General features: G+C 31.4%; 4 protein-coding genes across 5 annotated transcripts; 1 reads left to right on the forward strand and 3 right to left on the reverse strand.

Annotated features, from left to right (window-relative positions):
- The first annotated feature begins 794 nt into the window (after positions 1–794).
- Positions 795–4,084, forward strand: PSR (bifunctional arginine demethylase and lysyl-hydroxylase PSR). Its single transcript, XM_035868936.2, has 6 exons — positions 795–1,966; positions 2,430–2,635; positions 2,728–3,010; positions 3,085–3,440; positions 3,541–3,779; positions 3,956–4,084. The coding sequence occupies exons 1-6, from the start codon at positions 1,894–1,896 to the stop codon at positions 3,981–3,983; spliced, it is 1,185 nt and encodes a 394-aa protein (XP_035724829.1). The 5' UTR covers positions 795–1,893; the 3' UTR covers positions 3,984–4,084.
- Klp31E (kinesin-like protein 31E) lies at positions 3,852–14,327 on the reverse strand. 2 transcript variants are annotated; one of them, XM_035868833.2, is made up of 17 exons: positions 14,187–14,327; positions 14,029–14,126; positions 12,179–12,563; positions 11,640–12,086; positions 11,449–11,557; positions 11,175–11,378; positions 10,796–11,100; positions 10,466–10,709; positions 9,491–10,392; positions 9,071–9,417; positions 8,611–8,802; positions 8,341–8,466; positions 6,866–7,034; positions 6,688–6,793; positions 6,028–6,582; positions 5,662–5,932; positions 3,852–4,645 (listed from the first exon to the last, which is right to left on the reverse strand). In XM_035868833.2, exons 2-17 carry the CDS (start codon positions 14,061–14,063, stop codon positions 4,567–4,569), a joined length of 4,476 nt encoding a protein of 1,491 aa, XP_035724726.2. In that variant the 5' UTR covers positions 14,064–14,126; positions 14,187–14,327; the 3' UTR covers positions 3,852–4,566. The 2 variants fall into 2 exon arrangements, with proteins under 2 accessions (XP_035724726.2, XP_035724727.2); XM_035868834.2 differs by lacking the exon at positions 14,187–14,327 and having other exon boundaries at positions 8,611–8,799; positions 14,029–14,171.
- AIMP3 (aaRS-interacting multifunctional protein 3) lies at positions 14,274–15,845 on the reverse strand. Its single transcript, XM_035868983.2, has 5 exons — positions 15,577–15,845; positions 15,273–15,476; positions 15,103–15,198; positions 14,862–14,994; positions 14,274–14,410 (listed from the first exon to the last, which is right to left on the reverse strand). Exons 1-4 carry the CDS (start codon positions 15,661–15,663, stop codon positions 14,863–14,865), a joined length of 519 nt encoding a protein of 172 aa, XP_035724876.1. The 5' UTR covers positions 15,664–15,845; the 3' UTR covers positions 14,274–14,410; position 14,862.
- Positions 15,846–17,530: 1,685 nt separating this feature from the next.
- ras (Inosine-5'-monophosphate dehydrogenase ras) lies at positions 17,531–19,731 on the reverse strand. Its single transcript, XM_035868910.2, has 2 exons — positions 19,250–19,731; positions 17,531–19,106 (listed from the first exon to the last, which is right to left on the reverse strand). The coding sequence occupies exons 1-2, from the start codon at positions 19,574–19,576 to the stop codon at positions 17,862–17,864; spliced, it is 1,572 nt and encodes a 523-aa protein (XP_035724803.1). The 5' UTR covers positions 19,577–19,731; the 3' UTR covers positions 17,531–17,861.
- Positions 19,732–19,769: the final 38 nt, after the last annotated feature.

Below are 19,769 nucleotides of genomic sequence, written 5' to 3' on the forward strand. Positions count from 1 at the left end.
TTCCTCCACCTCTACTTCCTACTTCCTTCCTCAGGCAAAGAAAACGCAACGGCGACGGCTACGGTGGCAACGACGGTGGAAACCTCAGGGAAAAAAAGTGAGGCTCACGTTCGCGTGACGTAATCGCAACAACAATGAGAACGGCCGCCGTTGGCCGTTGTCCCCTTGAAGAAGGGGATATATTGGCTTGTTCCCGCACTAGGACACCAGCACCACGTAGACGACGCTCGCAAACCCCCCCCTCTCTGCTGGTGCTACTACCCCGGAGGACATGAAAAGGGATACGGAGGAGACACGGGCGCCTCCACACAAACACTCATCAACAGCACTAGCAACAGCAGTTGCTATAGGGGCAGCAGCAGCAACAGCAGCAGCAGCAGCAGCAGTAGCAGCACCACTACCACTACCACCACCATCTCTCACCATCAAAGCCCACCACCACTACATCATAAAACGTCACACATTACCCACCACTACCGCCTCTAGCAAAAGTAGCACCACTCGGCAGCACTAATAGCACGAGACGACGAGTGCGGAAAAGCCACGAGGATGAATGTCGACGGTTAGTCGCGCACACGTTCTATGCAATCTTATGTCCTTGACGATCGATCACGAAGAGGCACCAAGAAAGAGAATGAGGAGGAAAGAGAGAATGATAAAGAGACAGAGATAGATGGATAAAAATGAGAAGAAAAAATGTTAGTAGCACACACTTATGCTGAGTAAACGATAAAAAACACTGACACGACCGCCGACTATCATACCAAACCATGCAAGAGGCAGAGCTTTAAGAAAAGGGGGGGGAGAGGGGGGCATGACGACATCAAAACATGGCGTCGTGTCTCTTCTTCCTCTTGTATATACATACAACGCGTCGTGCGTTGTCGTCGTCGCGCCGCACCGTGTCGTACCGTATCACGCCGTATGCGCGCTCGAATCCTCTCTCTCTCTCTCTCTCTCTCTCTCTCTCCTTTTTTCCTCCTTCTGTTTCGTCACTACGTGAGTTTCTTCTGTAGTCGGCGCATGCGCCGAATCGAACCGTTGAACTTCTGGTCGGTCATATACTTAACACCAGACTTGCCGTGTCGACTATCGTCGTCGAGACATACCGAATTAGGCACCTTTTTGTTTTCCTTCCATTCAATCGTCCGTCTTCTTTTTTTGCGCACATACAATAGACCAATAACGATTTTCTTTTGATCTTTGTTTCCAAAAAATGCATTACTTTTTATCGAAAATATTAAAAATTTCTTTACAAGCAACTTTATAGTTATTATAATCTTATTGCAACTCTCTTGTTTTTGTTTTCCTTCTTTTTTCTTCTTTTTTTTTTTTTTTTATGTGTAATAACGTATATTTTCTTGCATATAACCACACGAGATATGTTTTTGCTAATATCCGAGCAGGTGTGGTGGTTTCTTTCTCTTTAAAAGGATCATACATATGCCACATGAACGTGATATTTGTCACGTAGGCCATTCTCAGGTGCGATTGTCAGCGCCTCTTACAATTTCAAGTGTATACCCTATATAATATTAAACATTTTCGTAAGATGCTAAAATTGTTTGAGTAATCATGCTAACATTTCTGAGCCAATTAAAAAGAGAAGAAATAATATAAAGGCATTGACGTTTGACAGTTTTTACATTTATTTGTGTAGAAGAAAAGTTGAAGATTCAGCTTCGATAATCGACCTATACTTCTATAAACGCTTTGCACTCTAGCGATCTGAAAATATCGACTAATGTTTTGACACGCCTCACGGGAATAAAAGGAACTAAAAGTCGCGGTTATCATTGAGCACACGACAGTGTAGCATAGGATTTTTCAAGTGTACGTTGTAAATACTTGTATTGTAATTAGAATAATTAATAGAATATTATAGTAGTTGACATGACGGAAGAACTCAAATTGGATCATCGTGCTAAGAAAAGAATAAAGGAAGTTAAAAGAAAAGCTAGACCAGGTGAATAAGTTTTACAATCAAATTTCTAACCTACTTATTAATGTGTCAGAAATATGTTTTCTATAAATCCCCTCATATTTTCTGCTTCTTACGTGTTATTTAAGTTGAAGCAAATGAAATCATTTTGATCTCAAGATATATTAGAAGCGAAACGTAAAAATCGTTAATAACGATTTGAGATAAATCTGTGCTGCTATTAAGACCTTGGGGGATGATGTAATACTATATCTTCCAAAATTATTAAAATTAATATAATTCTGTTTGCGTACATTCCTAATTTGCAATTTTTTAAATTCAATTTACAAGCAAATAAAAAAAAAACAAAAGAATATTTCAATTTATTCAATTCCTATGCAAAATGTATTTTTGTTCAAAGATATATTTTTCTTTATCAATCTTTTAAACATAAGAAAAGTATAATACATGTTTCATACGATAATGTAATACGTTAATATTTCTTTAGAACTTGGAGATAAAATAGCTTGGACTCAGCATGGATATAGTAAAAAGTTTGAAACTTTTTGGAATTTCCAAGATAATGTGGAACGCATAGATGAATCTATAGTAGTTACTGAAGAATTTATTGAAAAATATGAGAAACCTTATAAACCTGTGATAATACAAGGTGTTCAAACTGGTTGGAAAGCCCAACATAAATGGACTATAGAGGTAATCTTTAAGAAGAAAAAATTAATTTTATATCGTAAACATATATTAACTTGTACTTAGACTTACTCCAATAATATTCTATCGGCATGCAGAGGTTAGTAAAAAAGTACAGAAACCAAAAGTTTAAATGTGGGGAAGATAATGAAGGATATAGTGTTAAGATGAAAATGAAGTACTATGTACGATATATGCTCAACAATGAAGATGATTCTCCTCTGTACATCTTTGATAGTTCGTTTGGAGAACATCCTAGACGGAAAAAGTTATTAGAAGATTATGTTATTCCAAAATATTTTCGTGATGATCTTTTCCAACATGCTGGTGAACATCGTAGACCACCGTATCGGTGGTTTGTTATGGGACCTGCCAGATCTGGTATGTGCTATATAAAAATATTATTAATTGGTGTATGAACGGATGTAACAAAATCGTCTATATATGTGTAATAGGTACAGGTATTCATATAGATCCATTAGGAACTAGTGCATGGAATGCACTGATTTCGGGTCATAAGCGTTGGTGCCTCTTTCCTACCCATACCCCGCGTGAGCTTTTAAAAGTAACTGCAGCTGAAGGTGGAAAACAGAGAGATGAAGCTATAACATGGTTTTCTGTTATTTATCCACGTACAAAGTTACCTACGTGGCCTCAAGACTGCTTGCCAATAGAGATTTTACAAAATCCTGGTGAAACAGTCTTTGTGCCGGGTGGTTGGTGGCACGTTGTATTGAATTTAGATGAAACTATTGCAGTTACTCAAAATTTCTGTTCTCGTACCAATTTTCCAGTAGTTTGGCACAAAACGGTACAATAACAATGAATGCACTTCATTCATTCCTTACAACATATGCATTCAATTTTTATGTGAATACAAAAAAATATATTTCATTATTATATCATTTTAGATACGTGGAAGGCCAAAATTATCACGTAAGTGGTTAAAAGTACTCAGGGATAAAGAACCAGAACTTGCAGCACTTGCAGAAACAATAGATGTAAAAGAGGATACAGGAGTAGCCAGTGATTCATCAAGTGGGTCTTCGAGTAGTTCTTCAAGCAGTAGCAGTAGTACTAGTCAATCTGAAGATGAAAGTGCAGATGACAGTGGTCAAGAGTCGCTTACGGCACACAAAAAAAAGAAAAGGTAGATAACAAGAATATTTTATTCCCTGTGATATATTTATATTAAGTTTAAAGTAATAAAAAAATGCATGTATTATTAACATTCCATTTATTTTCTCTTTTGTTATTGCAAATATATTTAAAAATGTAAGGCTTAAGGTATAATACTGTGGTTTTTTTTTCTTTTTTAATTTTTAGAAGAAAATTGAATAACAGCCAACCCTGACAATATCGAGTACATGGGACCTACAAAGATCTCAGACTGTACAGTATTAACCAACAATTATTGTTTGTACTAAAAATAAATATTATAATTATTACCACCCTAATGTTCATAATAAAATAAATGCTAGATAATACCAAACTATTCTTATTATATAATGTTATTAATTTTACTCTTAGGCGTCATATATATTATAACATTGCGCTTAGTTTGCATTTCACCTATTTTGTAGCATTTGCCAGAATGAAAACTAAACGAATAGCAAAGATTTTAGGTCATATTTTTTCTCCAAAATAAATTCATATAGTAATAAATTATAAAATTCTATTTGATGAGTAGAATACGTTTAAAAATTTTTTTTAATAGATTTAAAAATATCTAAAAATTTATGCAAACGGTAAATATATAAAATAAAAGCAGCATTACTGAACAACAATAAAAAAGCACATTTCTTTCTTATGTGAACTGTATTATTTTAATTGTCTTAGTTGCTTGTGATTGCTATAATTATATATTGCTATATAATAATAAATTAGATTAAAGTTGCCTACAATATAAAATAAATATAACTGATTATATTAAAGTGTTAACTTTTTAGTGAATTGCTTCTTTGGAAAGTTCTTGCATCTCTCTTATAGTAGCTCCACAATCTCACAGTTCCATCACTTTGCGTTGACACGGTAACCATGCAAAGTACCACATAGAAGCAAAGTAATAAAAATCAAATTAAATTTCCATTTCCATATTAGGCATAATAAATGTTTTAGAGACAATAAACCATTACACACAACGAATTTACGAAGAGACTTGGGTGAATTATCATCAACTTGGAAGTGTTCTTTTTAATATTAATGATGTGCAAAAACAATGCTTATTTCCAATGTATATTTTGAATATACAATATTTGAATAAATATTAAGATTAATACATTTTAATATAGAACTATCATAGCACATTTACTGCGTAATCGAGTTATAAATATATACGTGTTTTTTGTTGTTTTCTATTTAAAGTTACACAAAGCAAACGTTAAATATACAATTTATTTAGGAATTTTTTAATATCATCGATGATATTTAAAAATTAAGTGCGTGCATATATGTGTACGTGTATATGTATGCATAAAAAAAGCCAAAGACAAATTATTAGCAGGTACTACTGGATAAATAAGTAAGAAAAATAAAAAAAAAAATATAAGACACCATTCAAATTAATGCAATAGTTTTTATGGTAATCATGGAAACATTTTAAATGCCATAAAATAAATATTGTGTATTACCATATCAATAAGAAATAAAGAAAACATAATAACAAGCAGCACATAAATAAAATAAGTTAAAGAGAAACTGTGGAAATAGACATAGTTAAAGAGGAATCAGGAATACGCCACAGCTTCACCTCTCCAGAGCTGCAATCAACATCCAAGTTGTTATTTCACTCAAGATATTATTAAATGAGCTGAACCTAAGCACATTTTTTTTTTCTTTTTTTTTTTTTTTTTTTTTTTTTTTTTTTTTTTTTTTTTTTTTTTTTGTAAAATTATTTATCTGCGAATAATTTAAATGCCTAATTGCATTTGCCTTTATATTCAACGGTGCAGAATATTTATAAAATGTGATCGGTGCTTAGGGTGCAGCAATGAAAAGAAAATAAATGTAAATATATATATGAATGAACTCACTTGCTAGCAGTAAAAATGTGTTGTTGATTTGTTGTGACAGCATTAATTGCAGATCCATGTGCTCGAACCTCCCCAATAGAAGTACATTCTCCTGTTTGATCTTTCGGAACAGACCATGCTTTTAAAACACCACCACGACACCCTGATACCATGATAGTACCATCATTTATTATACACAATCCTAGGATCCAATCTTTGTGTGCATTATTTAATGATTGGACTAATTCCATTCTACTTAAATCCCATCTTTTAATACACATATCTCTTGAACCTATAAAATTATAATTTTCAATTGGATATGTTATTAATATAAGACAATAACGTTAATTAATATATAAGATAATAATAAACAATAATGAGAGTTACCAGAAAATAGAGTACTGTCACTTGTAGCTAAACATTGAACTCCATCGTAATGTGGCGGCGCTAAACTTACTGACTGACCAGAAGTATTAGGTTCGACAAGAGAAATCAAATGATCTTTACTGCCTGCTATTACTCTACCATCATTGGCAACAGCCAAGCACATAACAGCTGCTGTGTGAGGTGTACTTAATTTACCATTATATGTCAATTTACGAATATCCCATATTCTAACTTTATCACTAGATGCAGTGTATAATTCTCGTTCATTTAAACTTAATACAAGATCATTGATCGTTGTTTCACCCACAGGTACTTGTAGTGTTCTAGATGGAGTCGATAAAGCAATTGGGCCGCTTTGTGCTTGGCCTGACGAGAAAAGAGTTTTTATGCAAGTATTACCAGCTCGCAAATCCCATACTTTGACATAAGCTGCAGAGACACTAAATAATAAATGATGCAATGCAGAATATTTAACTGCAACAACATTATTTGGGTGACCGCTAAGTGTTAAATTTTCAATTCCGGTCCTTAAGTCCCATACTTTCACAGTGCGATCTAAAATTTATAAATAATCCACATACAACAATTATTCAATTATAATTAATATAATATAATGTTCAATTGAAATAAATTGTAAAATATCACTATACATATGTTCACCTTTCGATCCACTAAAAAGCAAATCCGTAGTTGCATAAATGGTTAAAACGGCTTTACTATGTCCTTCTGCTATATGAGAACATTGCAGAATTGCTCGAGGTTGAGCCTAAAATATATAATAAATATCGAATAATATTTATATGATTAATGATAACGTTTATTCGATTAATTTAAATACCTTTCCCTGATATTGGGAAATTATTCCTTTCATAGGCTGTGGATCTACAGACATTGGTTGCCTACTTGCAGTAAGTCTGGAGAAGACATTTTCTTCGCGACTATTAAAACGTCGGTATGTCGTTGGTGAACCAGGCGGTGAAGAAATATCCGTATGCGCTACCTGTTCCCTAATTGAGGTGTTTATTATGTTAGCATGTTAGTTAGCTGGTAGTAATCAGCTATAATCCCAGTTAATAGTCATGCCTTCATTTTATTAAAACACAATGCATGCGTGTGCATAGTAAGTACTATAATTATAAACCAATATAATTGATTAAAGATTATATTTATGTATAAGTTTGAAACATATGACTTGTTCAACTGTTGAATAAAAATAAGACGCGAATTAATTTGACATATATCAGTATAGTTAATGACAGTATCATACGCGATAACATATCAAATATTAATATTTTATATCAGTTGTATGTTGTTTTAGCAATTTAGAGTTAAAAGAAAAGCGAAAGCATATACAATTATATGATATGAAAAATTGGATATAGAATATTTATATAAAGGCATTATAATGTATAAAGGAGGACTTTATATAAACATTGTCACTGCACAGTATTATGGAAGGATTCTTTGTGCAATTATTTATTAATTCTGAACGATACAAAAGTAAATCTTAAATCTATACAAATTGAAATTTTTTCTTATCAAATTTTATATTTTGTACATGTAAACAATTACTAATCATTTTATTTCATAATGTGATGCAAAGCACAAAATGAATGTCACATATTAATAAAGTTATATAAAAAAAGGTAACAACATGTTTTAGTTTATAACTATAATACTTATAATACCAAATATTAGCAGTGTTCTTTAACAAATAGAATATAAAATATAGAATATTTTATGGTACATAATCTTCTTTGTATATGATACACATGTTAGTAACATTACCTGTATGTATATTAACTTATGACAATCAGAAAGTAATTTAAATTCATCTTACATGAAGTTGCTTTAGAATTTAATATAAATTTATATCTGTGAAAGTAAAATAAACTTTGCAGTATTAAAATAAGCTTGTTTGTTCGTTTTTAACTTTTATTTTCTCTTTATTTTCACAGATATAAATCGCATATTTATTAATATTTGCAAATATTTTTTGCGTATTAGGCAATATTATTCTTTTCTAAATACCGGACACGATCTCGTATTTCGTTGTCGGAATTTTTCTTTTTTCTTTCTTCTATTTTTTTTTTTTCTCTCTTTCACCAAAATGCATTCTAATTTCATTTGGTTTTTAATTTTTTCCCTATATTTGTATTTATAATCCATTTTGTTATACTTTTGTGAAAGGCACCCATTTATTGAAATATTGTAAATTCATTTCAGGAAGCTCACCGTGCATATAACAGAGCATCGAGACAAAGATATATAAGAAATACAAGAACAAAGATGTACTGCAGAATTATCACTCACATAGAACCTCCTCCAGGATGAAGTGGTCGTCGCAGTGGTCGTGGTGATGTACTATCGCGACGACTCAAAGTTGGTGATCCACCAGTAACACCTGTATTATGTTGACTTCTAGTAAGTACTAATCCTCTGTAAAATTTACAAGATATGATATATTTAAATTTGTACAATATATCGTTAAAAGTAATATGCAAGAATATAAATAATCCGCAAAATGATTTAAATATTAATGGTTAATAACAAAGCACTTTTTTTTCTAAAAGCTAAACCTACTTTAGGCTACCAGGTGCACTGGGTACCCTTGTGAGCGGATGATTGTGGTTTTGATTTTGATCTTCTACTTTTAAACTTTCTGGGCTAGCATGCACTCCATAGAGAAGCTCTTGAGGTTGAGTTGTTCTTCGCCTCACTTTATTGTTTCGCTGTTTTTCTTCCATATTTATAATTTGATTGTAACTTTCACTGCTATACATAGAATATATAGACATAATATAAAAAGAAAAAAAAGAAAAAGAAAAAGAAAAAAAAAACTAAACATGCTCTGAATATTTCTCAAGTTAATTTATACAACAAATTTGCACGTTGGCTGGCTGAGACAGATTTAACTACAGCTTGTTGTACTATAAGATGATTTTTAAAACAACTTTTTACTTTCTGATAAGAAAGTTAAGCAGATGCAACTATATATAGAAATTTATTTGTTCCGTAATAATATAAGTACTTTTTTGCTTACTTATCAGGGGAGGAACTTCTTGAGCTAGGAGGGCTATATGTCGATGTATTATGATTATTTGTAAGAGACAAAAGATCTCGGTCGCGCAATACATGTTCAAGTAATTGATGCTGCACGTCACTTTCTTGTGCCACTTGATTTAACCGTGATTCCATATCCCTTACTTCAAGTTGTTTTTGTGCAGCTACGCAACTTTGTTCCACTGTAAATGCCAACATTCTTTGTAATAAATATTGGGCTTCGTCTACAGTACGAATAGTAGAAATTAATGCTTCAACACCAGGTTCACTCTCTGCTTCACCATCTCCCATTTGTACCATATCTCTTTGACACTCGGCTATACTATCCTATAAAAATTATCTCGATTATTAGCAATAATTGATTAATATTATTTAAAAGTTAAAGAAAGTTCACAATTACCTGCAAATAGCTTATTTTACTTTTAAAATTGTCGATTTCCTCGTCAATATCAGTAGTATCTCCTCTCGTAGTTGTCATAATGTTTCTCTGTTTTTGTAATCTATCCAAATCTCTACCTAATTCATCTCGTTCTTGCAATAATCTTTCCATTTCTCGTTCTGTTTCAGCTGCAGCTTGTTTTGCCAATGCTTGCTTAGTAATAGTTCTTTCAAAGGTTTGCCATCGCTGTTTCAATGCTTTTGGATTAATAGGTTTGGAAGGTGTTCTACCAGCTACTTTTTGACTAAGTCCTCTATCTCTCTTTCTTAGTGCCGATACCTCCTCTTGTTTACGTCGAAGAACTACTTCCTTCATTCTTTTATCAGCTTCTAAAGATCTAATCATATTTGCATTTCTTCGACTTTCTTTGCGTAACTGAGCAATTTCTCTATTACGTTTCAATTCATTTTCTTTATGTCTTTGAGCTTCTTCTCTCATTTTATTTAACAGCTTTACTTTAGCTCTCTTCATTTCTGCTAATTCATTTCGAAGTCCACGTAATCTATTCTCATTCTGTGATTGATTTTTAAGTAATCTCGCGTGTTCTTTTTTTGCTGATTGAAGAAGCCGCATTTCTTTCTGCATAGCAGATAATTTTTTTTCATATTCGTCTCTTAATTTTTTAACTTTCTCAGTGGGTGGTGCTGGCTGCTGTTGCAAGGAAGATAATACTTTATCTCTTTCTTCTTGTGTATCTTTGATACGCGCTTGCAATTGAGCAAGTTTGTCCTCATAATGTTGCTTCATTGTTTGTAGTCGTCTTTGAGAAAGCTCTAGTTCTTGAATTAAACGCTGCTTAACATCGATGTCCGACGTTAAAGCTTCTAATTCACGGCCCATAGCTTCTTCTTTTTCATCTTCCTCTGGGACAGCCATCATAAAATTAATATACAACATTGTTCAATCAATTACAGCATAAAACATGAATAAACATACCTTTACGATCTGAGTCATCATCTGAATCATCCTCACTAATAGAATCTTGTCCGTTTTCAGTGTCATCAATTTCTGCTTCATCCACAGCTTTATTTGTAGTATTAACACTTTGCATCTGTTGCTCTTTTAAAGCAGCCAATGCTTCTACTTCTTTTTGCAATTCTTTTTTAGCATCGATTAAAACTGACGAAGAGTCACTTTGTAAGATATACGAACTATCTCCATACGGATTTGCAGCATTCACCTTCAAGCAATATTCAGTTATAAATAATTAAGGGTATAATTATATATATATATATATATATAATTAAGTATGATATAATAACACACCTGCATCTGTCTCTTTTTTAATTGATGATACATAGCCTCTGCTTCCAACAAACGAGCTCGTAATTCTTCTATTTCTTGAACATATCCTTGCACCAAGCTAGTTACCTGTTCACCACTTCCACCCGATGCAGATACCCATTGCCCTGCCGCTTTCTCCGCTAATAAGAGTACATTTTTAGCAGTCAATGCCTCAACTGTTTCAGAAAGTGCTTTTACTCTTGTTCGAAGACTTTGTAATTCACTGTTTAGCATTTGATTTTCATGCCATGCATCATTCACACCATCTTCACCAACAACCCTTTTTCCTGGAAAAAAAAAAAATTACAAGTACGATAAATATTTAATTGCCTATACAAAGTGTATGCATATAGATAGATACCTTGTCTATATTCCATTAATTCTAATTGAAGCTGTTGTATTTCTCTTCTAAGAGAAGCAATTGTTCTAGAACTCTTATCCTGATTAATAGTAACTTTGTTCTTTATATTCCTTGCTCTATTTGCATATTTTAAAGTACTTAAAGTTTCCATAAAATCTCTATCACTTGGTGAAACACAAGCTATCATAACAGTTTGACTATTGCCTGCAAACATTAAATTTTATCACCAAATGTATTCTGGGTGTTCTTTTATCCATTGTATATTTGTTATTACCTCCCAAAGAATCTTGCAATAATCTAGTTAATTTTGAATCTCTATACGGTACATGCAACGCTTTCTTTGCTTTATCTCCAAGTGCAGAAATTACATTTCCTAATGCCAACTATAAAGATTCGTATAATAATATTTTGTATAATTGAAGTTATAATATGGATTACTTATATGATAGATATTGTTAACCATACCAATCCACAATTTATAGATATGCCTTCTTTTGCTCTGTCCCCAGTAGCACCTGTTCTTTTTAACCGTTCTGAACCAGCCAAGTCAACAAAATGAAATTTTGCAGTTAAAGTTTCAAATTCATTAGCTGGTTCAGTACCACTTGTATCCACATCGGCATCTGGATCTTCAACTCTAATGCATCTTTGTTGTTTCACATATAATGTAAATATTGCATGTGATCTTGATGATTGTGTATTCATTTGCGTGGAACCAGTTGTACGTGATAATGCTCCTAAACGTAGATATTCTAATGCTTGTTCTGGACTAGTTACAATTCTTGGTTCTACACCAGCCAAATGTATATTCCCAGCTGTATCTTCATGAATTCGTGCGCCACCTCTTGGACCACCTGGCTCTAATAAATCCTTTAAATCTTCATTATATAATTCTAAAAATTGTGCTGTAACCTGTTGAAAGAATTAAATATCAGTAATAGTCCCTAATAGATAAGGGAAATAATTTTTGTCATACATATTGATATGTATTAAAATAATTAAACCTTAAATTCTGGTGGCATTTGTGTACGTTCTCGAGCACGTTCTTGCTTCTCTGCTATACCATTAAATAAGTGCCTAATGGCTCTAGGAATTATGCCGATAATATTGTCATCAACTTCTACATCAAAACCAGTGCCCATTGTATATGTTTTGCCAGAACCAGTTTGACCATAAGCGAGAACGGTTGCATTGTATCCATCCAAAGCACCTTCTACTAGACGAGCGACGCATGTATCATAAATGATGCTTTGGCCAATTCCCGTATCAAAAACATAATCATAAGTGAAGGCCTTATCTGGTCCAAGAAAGACCTGGGGTTCTCCAGGAGGTACTTGAGTACAAATCCGGCACATATCAATTACTTCTCTAGCTACTTGAGGCCTTATTCTGTAATAAATATAACATTTATGAATATATTTTTATTAAAAATTAAAATTAATAACAAAAATTTAGTAATAATATTTAATCACAAAATTAACATTTTTTATTAATTAAAAAATATGAATCATTTATTTTAACGAAGTGAATTATTATTCAATTCGTGCGTGTAAAGAAAAAATTTTTTAAATAAAACATTTTTCATTATTATGATACTAATAACATATGATATTTGTATCCGCAAGATATAAAAAAATCTATGTCCTGAGGTAAAAGTTAATAGGATGCGCTTTCTCGTAACGAAGATATACGATTACGCATATACAAGGTAAATATGTGTGTGTAATATATATATATATACATATATATATATATATATATATATATATATATATTACGAAGAGAAACCTGCTGGCATGAGCCCGGCATATTATGAGGTACGAAGTATGAGGTGGGCAAGAGGGAAGAGAAGAGAGTGGCCCATTCATCGGAAATCCAGATACCTGAGCGTTTGTTATGCAGCCGGCAATAAAACCTACGCACCTGTTTCTTATAAGGAGATATTATGCGATCAAGCGATTTAACATTTAGACGATGCGTAGAAAAAATGACAACGCCTAAGATAATTCATAAGTAAACAAAGAATAGGATAAGCAGCGATATACAAATCGAATAATATATATTACATCAACAAAAATATACGCCGCCAATTATAGCATTTAGATAATATCGATAAGTTTTTCATTAAGTATATTCTTCTTTCCTAACATCATACAGGACAAATCAATATCGTGCATTATGTCGCGCCAATTTGTAGCGGACGCTACCGCAAATAGCGCAATAAGTACTGCAGAAAATTTCTGTTCTATTATTATTTTATATTTGACAAAAGAAAAAAATAAATATTACGATGTATTGCATCGTAATGACTATCTGCCTTTATTAGAGGAATGCGTAGAAAGTTTTGTTCGTAATATTCTTATCGGTATCCAGGATGTAATGAGAAAGAAAAAAAAAGAAAGTGTTGCAGGAAAGAATTATTTATTTGTAAATATTCTGTTAGTATCGGTAAAATATTTAAAGTACACTAACGTTATACGAAAATAAGTTCTTTTTAAAAAAAAATCTTCCATATCGAGGAAAAAAAAAGAAAAAAAGAAAAAAAGAATAAAAAAGCTATAAGAAAATATGTCATTTTTCTAATTAAAAAAGAATCCAAATAAAAATAAAATAAATAAAAGTACATACGTGCTGATCTTAAGTGCATAATCTATAATATCGTATTTATAAGAATATTTTTATAAGATATAAAATGATACATCGATAAAAAGTATCCTTGGAACTGCAATCTAATATACATATATAGTACGTATGTGTTAGTAGAACGCAATGATGAATATTTGAGAACATTTATAAGCAAAAAGTTGTGCCACATAGCCTTGCAAGATTTTACATTAAAATTGATTAAACTTACCGTACAGCAACGCGTACACTCGAATCATCAGCCATTTCGATGTTATATTAAAAGCGTACAGATTTTTAAGTCTTAAAGCGATGCGTCCTTAGCGAAATCTATGAGAAAAGTAGCACTAAATTAGGCCGTATAATTTCATTCGATTCTTTTTACGTTACTTCAATGTGCTTCCTTGTCGAACGCGCACGCATTAAACGCGGCGATCGTGAAAATTCCGCATTTTTTGGGAACAACGGGCAAAATTGCGACCGCAAATTACGCTCGGACATTTCACATAACGCGAGAAAAAGTCTCTACTTCTATGTCTATGTTGGTCCAAGGACTAGATGGATCGCCAACTCGAAGAGTAGAATAATGAATATCTTCGCATAGGAGAACCAAGCTTGAACAAAGATTTTAATCACATTTTAATTCGGTAGATGACGCTGATTGACGTTATCATTTTTATTTCTATCAAAACGATTGATTCTTACATTAAACTATTTCGTTTGTACTCCTACATTATTTATAAACTATGAATATGCTTATTACTCGAAAAAATATCCAGATCAAACAAACATACTTTTGTTATCGACAACAGAATTAAAGCACTAACGCCATCTTTTAGCTGATCCTTCTACTCGATTGACAAAAATGCTACGCTTAATTTTTTTGATAAGTTTATACTTATAAATCATATTTATATTATTGACAAGTTATTATTAAATATACAACAATTTATTTTAAATTGCACACATTTAAAATAAGTATTTCCTCGGTTGTATTATATATTTTTTCATGAATATCGACTGTATATAATAATAGTATACAAAATAATCAAATAACTTATTTACTTCATAAGAATAGATGCATCAAATTGAATGAGATTGAATCCAATGTCTGCCTCACTTTTTTATCTTGTTGTACATTGTCAAACCATCTAGATACATGGACATATTGTGCCTTCTCTTGGTGACTTAATTCACTCTGCAACAGTAAAAGAGGATAGAAAGATTACATTGATCCGTAGCCTTTACTAAGGATTCCTAAGAGGTCAGAACCAATTTTATATTTAATTATCGCTTTTTTCTTTACCATTATTTTATATAAGGTATAATAAAGTACAATATCTGCAATGGTTTGCTTTGTACCACTTAAATAAGTATGATCACTCAATGCTGCATTTAATTCCTGTAATTAAAAGAAATGAATAATTTATTAACTTGTTATATTTCTTGATAATTACTTGGTCATTTCTATATTACCTTTAAAACTCTTTTTGCATGAGCAGGAGTATCTGCATAATTAACACAATTTATTATATATTCTAACCATTGACGCGTCAAAGCCTGTGTTTCTTTATCATCACCAAGTATGTTAGGATATCTCGAATTCTTCACCAAAGCTTGTATAAAAGTAGTAAAATACATAACGGATTCGTCTGCATGTAGATGACCAATATTTGCTACCTACAAATAAATCCAAAATTAAATATATGAATTAGAATACCTGCTAAGTTTTTTCTTTCTTTTTTAATTGATCGCAACAAATGAAATAACCATGGCTTACATTATCTTCACAGGAGCATAACTTGTCTGGAGAAACATCTAGATATTTTATAATTTTATCTATACATTCACGATTACACACAACCATCTTATAAAAAAGTTATTAAGGAAATATCGTAAAATTTTTTCGAAACAATAATATAGTGCTAAATTAAGGTTATGTTAGTCGCTTTGTAACACATTGGAACAACCATGCAGATGGCTATACTATAGCTATGTATATACACTTTTACTTTTTAAAGATTAAATTCAAAATAAGATTCAGAAATTTATTCTCTGATATAATACTTTCACGATAATACAATTCACAAATTCATTTTATTCTATACAAATAATAAATATATATAAATTAATAATGATTCTATATATTTTAATTTTATTTTTGATTGACACTAATCATAGGAAAATTTCAAAATAATATGGTACGATTGAAAATTATTATAAAATAAATAATGAAAAAGTATTTTGGATAGCATAAGTTTTATTATATGAAGATTGCTTCTTTAACCGTTACGAATAAGACACATTGGAGAACGACAAGTCTCACCTTGAGCAACCTTATCGTGTATTACGTGACCCATAATACCTTATAACTAACATGAATATTGCGGTTCTGTTCTAAAAAACTTAGTAATCCATGTAGTAAACATTATATTAAACATTTTTTTTTTTTTTTTTTTTTTTTTTTTTTTTTTTTTAATAAAGAATTATCATAATTATCCGCCATGGTAATTTTTTTATCATTGGACATTAGATATTAAATAATAATGGTTTAAAGTTTCCTTTTCTCCTAATACATATAATGCTAGAATATGTACTCTATATATGTAACTCTTCAGCAAGGATAAAAAGTTCATACAAACATTATACATTTACGATTTATAACGTTAAGTACATATTTATTTTAAATGTACAGTTTTCTGTAACAACATTTATATAAAATATAGATCATAAAATAAATTTAATTTAGATCTTTAAAATAACTCAAATTAGGAGATTGGCTAATTTAGTTACACAAAGCCAGATTTTAAGATTTTTATTTTTAATATTGAAGGATTTAAGCCAGATTCCAAGCTATAAAAGTATTTGTATAATTTGTAAATTACATCAAAATACATGATTAAATGTAAAATTTTGGCAAATTATAATTAGTCTTCAGCATTCCAACACATTTTTCAATATAATTTACTACTTTTTGATGTAGCAATTATATTTTTGTTCCACAAAAATCAGTCAGATTTTATATTTTATAATATTTAAGTATAATTAAATAATTTTCAAATTCATATTTCTAAATATGCAATATTTCAAGTAAAAATAAAAATTCAATATTTTCTTGTATGAAACAATTTTGTTCACATACTTTAGAGTTATGAATTAGAAAAATTAAAAGAAAACTAATACTACGGAAAGATTAAAAGAATCACATGTTTACATAATGTTTTTCCTAAAGGAAATTATGCTATATTTACAGATGCTATAATTTGTAAATAAAAACAATGATGTAAAAACTAAAATATTAGCTTTTTTAGTTAAAAAAAAAAAAAAATATCAACGTACTTAATTTGAGAGATTTTTCTTAATAATGAATGTACAAAGTACATGTAACTGGTCTGCTTTATGAAAAATTATTTATAAAAACAATATAATATAAACGTGTTACTTAATTACAATGTTTTATCAATACCAATAAATACATATCAGCAATTTACAATAGTCAACCAATAAAATAATCAACAATAATCTATTTTCAACTTTTTAGAATTTCTTCGTACATTCTATCAGTACTTAAATGTACTTACTCAAATATACAAAGATTGCCAACAAGATTACTATTGAAAAAAAAAAGAAAAAAAAAAAAAAGAAAAAAGAAAAGAAAAAAAAAAAAAGAAAAAAAAAACGATAGAACAGAGTTCATATTAACATCTTAAAACTTAGAAAGGTTTAAGCTTTCAGATGAAGAGATATTCTTTCAGATTTTTCCTTGTCACAATACAACATAATATATCTAATTAATAATATTAACACAAACTTATTGCTATGCTTCATTCATCGTTAATAAAATTGTATTTTTATGAATAATAAAATATAGTAAAACGCATGAATAAATCCATAACTATTAGGTCGTAAGATAAATAAGTATAAACGCTAAGTGAATATAAGCGAACTTATTTATATTACGACCTAATATATTAATATATAACAGCATTTTCAATACCCATAGTAGTCATATGCAGTTAAATGCAGGTACTTTTGTTGTATACATATCTCTTACGAATTACATGTTCAAAATAGACGTTTTTCATAGGAAAACAGACTATGGACATTTCCCTCTTGCTGAGCAGAAGACGTTCTTCTCTCAAATTTTAATTCACCACTATACGTCATGGATCTTAAAGTAGACATTGATTTTGCACCAATGTCTTGACATCCGTGTTTTATACCACATAATAGATAAGGAACAAATTTGAAAACTGATCCCTTGTCCACTATTGAACCACTTACACCTTGAGCTACTTTTAATTTGTCCATTTCATTGTGAAAATATCTATCCATAGCAGAACCCTTTGCATCAGCCCTATTCATGGCTTCTAAAGAACCCATCCCTCTGTATTTCTTTAAACGAACTCCATCACTGAAGAAATATTCACCGGGTGCTTCTGTAGTTCCAGCTAATAATGATCCCATCATAACGCTCGATGCACCTAAACTAAGACCTTTGATAATGTGGCCAACAGATTGTACACCACCATCTGCTATAACGGGTATTCCAAATCTCCTTGCATACTCTGCTACTTTATAGACAGCGGTAGCTTGCGGTCTACCTACTGCCATTACTTCTTGAGTAATACAAATAGATCCAGATCCCATACCCACGCGTAATGCATCAGCTCCTGCTTCTATCAAATTTTTAGCTTGTAAAGTAGTTACTACATTGCCTGCAATAACTTGCAAGTCCGGATATTCCGATTTAATGTATTTTATCATTTCAATTTGGTATATTGAATTTCCTTGAGATGAGTCTAATACAACTACATCTACACCGGAAGCTGTTAAAAGCTGTAATCTTTGTTTATCAGAACTACGTGTTCCAATTGCAGCACCTACTAATAATTGCTTATTTGCATCTTTACTAGCACTTGGGTAGCTGCGATTTTTCTTTAAATCAGTTCTTGCCATTAATGAAACAAGTTCTCCTTTTTCATTTACTATAGGAAGTTTTCCTTTCTTTGATTTCTCAAGAATAACATTAGCTTCTGGCAATGTTACACCAGCTTGTGCAGTGATCAGATTATCTAATTTTGTCATTATTGATTCCAATTTTGTATATCTTTGATTAAGCGAATCTTCAAGGAAATCAATATCTCTGGAAGTAACAATGCCTAGAAGTTTACCACCTACTTTTCCATTATCAGTGATAGGAATACCAGAAAACCCATGTTCACTTTTTACATTTAATACATCATTAACAGTATGCTGAGGTGAAAGTACAACTGGATCTCTAATGAAACCGTGTTTATACTTTTTTACCTAAAAAGATATATAAAATTATCTACAATCAAAAAATAGAGAATGGTTAGAAAATTTTATTATGTTCTGAAGTTAAAGAGAAATTGTAAAGAGTATTACTTTAAGAAAAAAAATAGAAATGTAAAATATATTTTATCGCATACCTTATGGACTTCGTTGGCTTGATATTCAGGCGTGCAATTATGATGTATTATACCGATTCCACCACACAGAGCCATGGCAATTGCCATATCCGATTCCGTAACAGTATCCATTGGGGAGGAAACCAACGGAGCTTTCAATACAATCTTCTTAGTAAGCGGTGATAATAAATCTACCTCATCTGCGGTAAAATCAATATATCCTGGCAAAATGATGAAATCATTATATGTAAGTCCATCGCCGTTGGCAAACAGTTGTGCCAGCGAAAGTCCATCTTCCGGCAACGGTACGTCTGCCGGTATCGTGTCATTAATTATATAGTCAGCCATTATCTTAAACGTATTCTTTCGATCTTTCAAACTTAAGAAATACTGATTAGTGTATCGTAGATTTTCTTCTTCCAACGTGGATCACCACTATGATTCGAAGAATAAACGTCCGCGTTCCGAAAAATATACTCCCCGATAACCTGGTAAAATGACCGAAAAACATGTGCGTACGTCTCTTATATACCTGTATGTT

The sequence above is a fragment of the Vespa mandarinia genome, chromosome 22 (genome assembly GCF_050613455.1).
Source record: "Vespa mandarinia isolate Hongniang chromosome 22, ASM5061345v1, whole genome shotgun sequence".
NCBI classification, from domain to species: Eukaryota; Metazoa; Arthropoda; class Insecta; order Hymenoptera; family Vespidae; genus Vespa; species Vespa mandarinia.